The sequence below is a fragment of the Glossina fuscipes genome, unplaced genomic scaffold (genome assembly GCF_014805625.2).
Source record: "Glossina fuscipes isolate IAEA_lab_2018 unplaced genomic scaffold, Yale_Gfus_2 109249, whole genome shotgun sequence".
Taxonomy (NCBI): Eukaryota; Metazoa; Arthropoda; class Insecta; order Diptera; family Glossinidae; genus Glossina; species Glossina fuscipes.
Window position 1 is genome coordinate 1,278 of NW_024005727.1, and position 8,756 is coordinate 10,033.

At 39.8% G+C, this 8,756-nt stretch overlaps 1 protein-coding gene across 4 annotated transcripts; it reads left to right on the forward strand.

Annotated features, from left to right (window-relative positions):
• The first annotated feature begins 228 nt into the window (after positions 1 to 228).
• LOC119644316 (PR domain zinc finger protein 15-like) lies at positions 229 to 8,451 on the forward strand. 4 transcript variants are annotated; one of them, XM_038043863.1, is made up of 11 exons: positions 229 to 495; positions 553 to 1,149; positions 1,674 to 1,766; positions 2,971 to 3,495; positions 3,690 to 4,050; positions 4,178 to 5,434; positions 5,487 to 5,654; positions 5,715 to 6,236; positions 6,306 to 6,452; positions 6,537 to 6,755; positions 7,285 to 8,451. In XM_038043863.1, the coding sequence occupies exons 3-11, from the start codon at positions 1,722 to 1,724 to the stop codon at positions 7,959 to 7,961; spliced, it is 3,921 nt and encodes a 1,306-aa protein (XP_037899791.1). In that variant the 5' UTR covers positions 229 to 495; positions 553 to 1,149; positions 1,674 to 1,721; the 3' UTR covers positions 7,962 to 8,451. The 4 variants fall into 4 exon arrangements, with proteins under 4 accessions (XP_037899791.1, XP_037899792.1, XP_037899789.1 ...); XM_038043864.1 differs by having other exon boundaries at positions 231 to 495; positions 4,178 to 4,315; positions 4,397 to 5,434; positions 5,715 to 6,452; XM_038043861.1 differs by having other exon boundaries at positions 231 to 495; positions 5,715 to 6,452.
• Positions 8,452 to 8,756: the final 305 nt, after the last annotated feature.

Sequence of the window (8,756 nt, forward strand, 5' to 3'; positions counted from 1 at the left end):
CCATTCCCTTCACAGTTTTCCGCACCACCTTGAAGTACCACGAGATAGACGCGTTGGCAACTGTTTTAAATAGCTGGCATCCACTGTAGGCCTACGGCATTGATACTTTAAAATTATAATAATATTTACAATAATAATATATATAGTAACAATAATAAATAAAACCTGGCGCAATTTTTTTTTTTTTTTACAACAATAATATTATTATATTGTTATAAATAGAGCAGCATATATATTTTGAGGAGGTAGCGCGTTTCCAGATCGTTGAACGCTACTCCATCTTGGTCGAAGGGTTCAAATTGTTCTTCGACCTGGTCTCCAAGTTCCTAATCGTCCTCGGTTTTGAATCCGCTTGTCCATTGCAGCGATTTCCACTGACGACTCGTCCTGCTATTGGCCAAAAACATTTCCAACAGATCTGGGCTTACCCTGAGCTCCTCCGGTAGCTCGGCAAAGTTCTCTCGGAAAAATTTGTCAAGTGTCAATCCCTACACGGTTTGTCTTAAAATGCTCCTCAAAAAATCTGCTGCACTCTTCTTTTTTACCTTTCAGCTCCGTCCATTAACGTAACGAGTAACTATTGCACTTACGAAGCAAGTGGTTTGTGCCGTTTCCACCTCGTCTTCTTCACTAAAAAATTGACATATACCTGCAATATCCACAGTGTGCATTAGTGCCGACTGCGTTCTCTCCTCGGTCACAAGATGTGGTCGGCCTTCGTCGCGTCCGCCAATTCGGTGAAAGTCTTGTGGCTGTAGTTGCTGGCATTATTCCTCATCTTGCTTTGGAACGCTACCAATATATGCGCGTATTCGTGGAGAAGCCTTATTTTGTAACTCTTCCCAAATTTTTGCTGGCGTTTCAGTCAAATACCACTGCTTTCACGTCTAGGCCATCGAAGACTTCTTTGTGCGACGTTAATGGATAATAACTTAAGAGAAACTTGAACGCGGTCAACAGATTTCGCGCTGCCACGAGGACTGTTCGGTAATCGTTCGCGCTGCTGTTGCTGTATTTACGTTCAGCTATTCTATCCTCCGAAGAGTTGAAATGAGCCATACCATTGGTGTACACTTCACCGAAATGTATCTGCACTACTCTATCGTGGCCGCTTACCTTCTCCACGGCTTTCTTCAACTTTACCTTGCGGTTAGTACCATGTTAGTTTAAGTTTAAATTTGCAGTGGTTGAGCTGCTTGCTGTTGTTGTTGATTTTTGAAGCGCGTGTCCCCGACTTTTAACGCCTTAATTTATTCTCTAAGGCGGTCATTTTGCTACTGCCATGCTGTATTCTCCAATGAATTCGAAGTTGAGGTGCCTAATACTTTTAATGTACCTAATGCAGGTCTCTCTACTTCTTCTAATTCTGTTCTACCTAATACTTTTGCATCGACCACTTCTTCTAATTCTATTCTACCTAATTCTTCCGTATGAAGCACTTCTTATAATTCTATTCTACCTATTTCATCTATTTCTTCATCGACAAGTCCTAAAAAACTAAGTAAATTCATTTCGTCCTCATCAAAAAGAGAAATGTCCCCGTTTCATCTTTAATGAAGTGCTTCTTGGTTTTTCACGTCACATGCATCAAACCCATTTAATATCACAAAGTTCTCCTTCGCTGTGGCAGCAATAACCGGAATGTTAATTTTTGTATTTATCTTCACTTACAGCTGGTTCCATGATAATTTGTTACGCTTGTACGCTGACGTCCCGTCTCCATGTGGCGGGGTTTTTCTTTAAGGTTTCAGCAGATGTTGTATTCGGTATGTACGACGTCAATAAAAATACTTATATTATATTATTATAATAACAATAAGATATATAACAAAAATATATAATTAGTTAATAGTGAACATGAAAAACGGAATAGACCAATAATCAACTTTGTATACAATTTAAGGAGTTAGTCCCAAATTCCTCACACTTCTAAAAAATTTCATCTGTAACGAGTGAGACCTACCCACCATTAAATAACTGTGAAGTTAAATTGTTAAGGTTTGTACTTGCTGCCAAGAATCGTCCAACATGAGCTTGTCCATCATGGTCAGTTGATTAGTTTCGTTCTCTAAGTTAACCCGCAAGAATAGGTCAATAGGAGAATGGCTTCTTTCTATTACAACTTTACCTGACCGCACAGATCTTTAATTAGTTAGCAAAAGTTGAGTTAACTTGACTGAGATATTGCCCGTACTCTGAGCCTTCCGGCCGCCGCTTCCTAAACCACTTGGTTTAAAACATTAAATTCGGCGTGTGATTGATGAAAAGTAAATGATGAACGTTGTTTGGGAGCCGACAGTTCCTACATACAGGCTGTTTGCATTACTAAAGATGATATTTATGTGTAACTTCCACAAATTATCGACCGACGTCTTATCTTTTGACATATTACGCGAGTTTTTAGGCCCAGGCCAAACCGATTTGTACAATGTAGTCGGTCATCAATTAAGCGAACGTGCGCACACTTCCAAACTTACTTGTCAATTACGACGATCCTAAAGAATTCAACAACATGTCGTAGCGACAAACAGACAAGATAAAATCTTACGTTGACAAACGAAAGCTGTTTGCTCTGTAATGTCTTATAACATTCGTAAATGTAACGAAAGGAAGAAGAAATTTAGTATAGGTGTTGGGTACATAGGGGTCATTTACTCATAATAAGATTAACACGATCTTTATTCTTAACATGCCGTTAATTGTCATCTTTACATATAAATCAGTTTTTCATTCATATATATATATATATATATATATATATCACACATATATATGATGTATGTATATATATGCAAGCAGTAGAAATGATTAAAGATAAGCCCATAATTATATCCTCAACAACATTTCACTTATCATTTCCAAGTGACAATCGCAAAACTAACCAAAAATATTCAACAAATTTATTTAAAAAAAAAAAAAATATTCTTTTTAAATACAAACTTATTAAAGGAGATAAAACAAATGTTACAGTCGCATATTTTAACGCTTCAACCACACCAACAATCTATTGCAACTAGTCGGCCGTATATGTCGTCGTCGTCTAATATTGCAATTATTACTGACAGGGGTAAGGGCAATGATGGTGATGGCGTTCTTAATGTCCCGCCAGCATCACCTGCCCCGTCTATATCATTAACATTACCATCGCCAGTTTTAACAAAATCGACACCAGGCAAACTTTTGGTTGATAATCAAGGCATCATACGGCAGACGGCATTATCATCGGGAGTAGTTGCAATTACAAGTACGCCGGGAGCAGAAACCTCAGCGAGTGTCGTTGGGCCACCGTCTGTGAGCTATTCAGCTCCTAATAGTAATGTGGTAGTTAAGACGCCTTCTCCGACTTTGCTGCAACATCATCACGCTCAGCAAAGTAATCAAAGCACCGTTACAATCCCAACTTTGCTAAATGCTATCACAAGTGCAACGGCAGTTTCCGTTAAGACATCAACACCGTCAGCAACGGCAACACTTTTACCGAATAATTCACAAAATGTAAGCTAAGATTGAATTGAATATAAGAATAGAACACAAAAAAAAAGAAGGAAAGCGAATGCTTATGCAGCTTATTTAGGCATTGATTGTACGAAACGAAGTCGCCGCCGAAGCTATTTATATCTTTTTCTATCCAATCATTTTGTGTCATTCGTAGTTTCCTAACTGTGTCTTTTGCTTTCGACTCTTTACAGTTGGGAAAATACTTAGTGGTGACCAATTTCTTGCAAAGCGCTCCTCCTAATCATGGCTGTCAAGTTCAACCGTATAGTTTGAGTTCAGCCGTTAGTCAAGCCGCTATATCCTCTTTAATGCCTACAATATCAACTGCGAGAGCGGGCAGCGATACAGCAGTTGTAACTACAAAAACGGAAGCCTCCTCAAATAATAGCAATTGTGCCGAAACGTTGCAAGTTCATCAAACACAGATGTTAGCGAACGCACCTTTGGGAGGCCCACAACAACAATTGCCAAATGGGACCATAATTGCAACCCAACAGCAACAACAGCAACGTCATTCTGCAGAGCAGCAACAATCACAGATGCATATTCACGGTAACATTTTTAAGCTTCCCTAAATCAGTCAGCCACCAATTTTTGGCACCTAAGAGCATCAGTTCGAGCAAATATTGTATAAATTAACAATTTAACAGATTTTTATTTTCTTTTCTAATTTGTTAAGCTTTGAATTCGAACGATAACGACAGTCGTCAGCGACAACAGCAACAGCAGCAGCATGCAGCTCAGCAACAGCAGCAACAGCAAGTGGCCTTGCTACAACAAGAGAACATTAAAGATGAAAAACCGTTTATTTCAAATGGTAAGATAACAGTAGTACCCACAAATCAGCATCAGCAGCAACAACAACAAATAATAATGCAGCATATATCGACCTCGTCAGCCATAACACCAGTGGCCGCTTCGTCCACCATCACCTTGGGTGCACCGAAAACTGAAATCAAAGAAGATAACAACAGCGGGGTGGTTGGCGGTAAAAGCTACACGGGCATCGAAATGTATAAAGTGAATATCGAAGACATTTCCCAGTTATTTACTTATCATGAAGTATTTGGCAAAATGCAGGCAGATGTCAATTTGTCGGCAACTGCTCATTCTATACCAAGCTCTATTGCTGGCACTAGCAACGCCTTGCCGAATGAAAGTAATAACAGCAGTGCAACGCCTGCGAGTAATGCGACTGCAGTAACAGCGACAGCTACAATCTCAACTTCAGGAACAGCCGCCAATACCATAGCAGGCGTGATACCTACCACTAGTTCCGCTCTACGCACCACTAATACCGATACGGCTGTGACCACCGTGCCTACATATGCATGCACAACTGGTCTAATTAAACTCAAAATGGAAGGTGGGGTTAGTGGTGGGGAGGAAAACTCTCAGACGGCTCTTGTGGCCGCCGACAATACGCTTGTTCCCACCGGCCATCACGTCTGTGATATATGTGGTAAAATCTTTTCGTTTCGTTATCAGTTAATTGTGCATCGTCGCTATCACAGTGAACGCAAGCCTTTCAATTGCCAGGTTTGTGGTCAAGGCTTTAACTCTTCCGAAGATCTTACCAGTCATGGTAAGATACATATCGGTTGCTCCATGTTCACATGCATGGTATGTTTTAATGTATTTGCAAATAATGCTTCCTTGGAACGTCATATGAAACGGCATTCTACCGATAAGCCGTTTGCTTGTACGGTTTGCCAGAAAACATTCGCCCGGAAGGAACATCTGGATAACCATTTTCGCGCACATACTGGCGAAACCCCGTTCCGTTGTCAATTTTGTGCCAAAACGTTTACGCGTAAAGAACACATGGTCAATCACGTACGCAAGCATACTGGCGATACACCACATCGTTGCGATATTTGCAAAAAAACTTTTACGCGTAAAGAACACTATGTCAATCATTACATGTGGCATACGGGTAAGTAAACTTTTAGAAAAATTGGTGCCTATGTTTACGTTTTCATAAACAGGGCAAACACCTCATCAATGCGAGTACTGTGGCAAAAAATATACGCGCAAAGAGCACTTGGCAAATCATATGCGTTCGCACACCAATGATACGCCGTTTCGTTGCGAAATTTGCGGTAAAAGTTTTGGTCGCAAAGAACACTTCACCAACCATATTCTTTGGCACACAGGTGTGTATATTTAATTGGGATTTTGAACTCTTTGATTACAATTTTTCATTTTTTTTTTAGGCGAAACACCCCATCGATGTGATTTTTGTTCGAAGACGTTTACGCGTAAGGAACATCTTTTGAATCATGTACGGCAACATACCGGCGAATCGCCGCATCGTTGTTCGTACTGTTCAAAGACGTTTACGCGCAAAGAACATCTGGTCAACCATATACGTCAACATACCGGCGAAACGCCATTTAAGTGCACTTACTGCACCAAAGCTTTTACGCGCAAAGATCATATGATTAATCATGTACGCCAGCATACGGGTGAGTCACCGCACAAGTGCACATTCTGCACGAAAACGTTTACGCGCAAGGAACACCTAACTAATCATGTCCGTCAACATACTGGTGAGTCGCCGCATCGCTGTACTGTTTGCAAGAAGACCTTCACGCGCAAGGAGCATCTTACTAACCACGTGCGCTTACATACGGGCGATTCGCCTCACAAATGCGAGTACTGTCAGAAAACCTTTACACGAAAAGAGCACTTGAACAATCACATGCGTCAACATTCGGGGGATAATCCGCACTGCTGTAATGTCTGCAACAAGCCATTTACACGTAAGGAACATTTAATAAATCACATGTCTCGTTGCCATACAGGTGATCGTCCATTCACTTGTGAAACTTGTGGTAAATCATTTCCGCTCAAGGGTAATCTATTGTTCCATCAGCGTAGCCACATGAAGGGCCAGGAAATGGAACGTCCATTCTCGTGTGAAAAATGTTCGAAGAAGTTCATATGCAAAGGTGAAATAAACGTGAACAAATATTTTGGACATTTTAATTGTCTCCTCATTCCATTCCTTTCTACCCAATTTCTCATTTAACTAGGTCATCTGGTATCCCATATGCGTTCGCATTCGGGGGAAAAACCACATGCTTGCACGCTTTGCAGTAAAGCCTTTGTGGAACGCGGCAACCTAAAACGTCACATGAAAATGAATCATCCAAATGCTCCAATGCCTCCGCCACCGGTTCCGCATCCTATAATACCAGCTGGAGTGTTGGCCACAGTCAAGCAAGAAATTAAACCAGTTATAAGCGAGCTGAGTAAGTATACCGAGAGATTTTATGCAATTTTCTGCCACTGTCAAGTGTCAAAGATTTGTTGAACGACAAAAGCGTAATAATAACTGTATTGCACTGACTTTATTCTGAATTTCAATTGGAATATGTACAACGCCTCTCAACAATTTATATACTTTATAAGATTTCGTTAGAGAGTCAACCAATGTAAAAAGTATTCCCTTTTGGAATCATTACGACTTTATATATCATTAGATAAGTTCACGACGGATTGAAAGATTGACATAAACTTTCGAAAAGTTTTTTTAGTAAATCGCTCTCAAAAAGTCTCTCTAGTAAGTACGCTTTCCAACTGTAAAGGTCATAATTATTTGAAATCGTCAATTCAATCGCGAATCTAGAAATCTTTCTGCTTTTTAGCGCATTAGGCCGATCTGTTTTCCATCGGGGCGAGTAAATGCGAAGGGTATGGACTTTAAAATAGGGAAAAATTTAAAATTAGTATGAGCAGATCGTCTTAGTGCAGATATCAATCATCCAAAATTGTTTTTAGTTCCACATCAGGGCAGTGCAACACCTACAATGCATACTATCCAGCAGATAACTGCAGGCGCAGCAGCAACGGCGGCCGCAAATACCGTGCAATTGCCTCCTAGTTTGGTGCCTTTGGTTACCTCGACAATTACGTCGCACAATAGTCAGAAACAGCAGCAGCAACAGCAACAACATCAAATACAGCAACAGCAGCAACAGGCAACTGCAACACATCAACAAGCCAGCTTGGTAGCGGCGGCTACAGCTCATCAACAACAAGTGCAACAACAGCAGCAACAACAGCAGCAACATCAGCAGTTATTACAACTTTCCATACAGCAGGCGGCCGCTCATCATCAATTACAGCAACATCAGCAACAGCAGCAGCAGCAGCAGCAAGAACAGCGTCAGCATCAGCAAACGCAGCAACAGCAGGCGACCCATCATCAACAGCAAGCTCAAGCTCAGTCAAGCGTAGTGACTACGGCTACGTCGCATCAAACTCAGCAACAACAGCCGCAACAACAAAATCCTCAACAATCACAAGTCCAACAGCAGCAACAACAGCAACCTCCACCACCACCACAAGTGCCAATTGCTTTAATACAAACGGATCCAGAAGCTTTGGCTCGAGCTGCTATGCAGCAACTGCAACACATACCAGCTAACGTTGAGCAACATCCCGTTGTTTACTAACATTTTAATGACTGGTAAGCGCAAAACTATACCCCAATGCGGAAATAGTAGTACGATTTTAAAAATCATCTAACTTAAGAGATAATAGAATAACACAAAAATTAAGGTAACATTTAAAATGTATGAGAAAAGGAGGCAAAAAGTTATCGACTTAGAAAAGCTTGAAAATGTTAATTGAAATTAGTAATCGGGATATGGAACTGAAAATGAACGAACTACTAAACATACTTTTCGAATGTTCGAATGGGTCATCGACGGTTGATTTAATGAGAAATCCACTTGATCCGTAATGGCGGCGTCTTGCTTACTGCGAACATAGTATGAACATCATAACTAAGCCATTCAGCGTTTACATCCGCCATTTTCAATTGTTGCGAACATGGAAACATGTCTTAGATGTTATCTTCAATTTACATTATTACATAATTATTTGTAATTGTAACTGATTTGTTTTGTTTCTAAGTATGTAATTTTTAAAAGTTTTAATAATTTTTTTTTTTTATTTTACAATCAAAATTATAAATATGTTACTTTTTATTTTTTAACTTAAAAAACGATATAAAGTTTTTTTTTTGTTTTTTAAATATTTTTTCAAGTTAATCATTTGTGTTCTTATCCTTGTCATTGTAAGGTTTAAGATTTCATTATGAATGTAAAGTGCAATAATTTAAATGTGGTTTCAATTAGTTTTTGGTAATAAAAACGAACTATGCTCGAAGCACTTAGAGTAGCTCAGCTACTCCAAAAAGAAAATATATATGTTGGCATTTAGAAAGGGCCCCTAAATAATCAAAA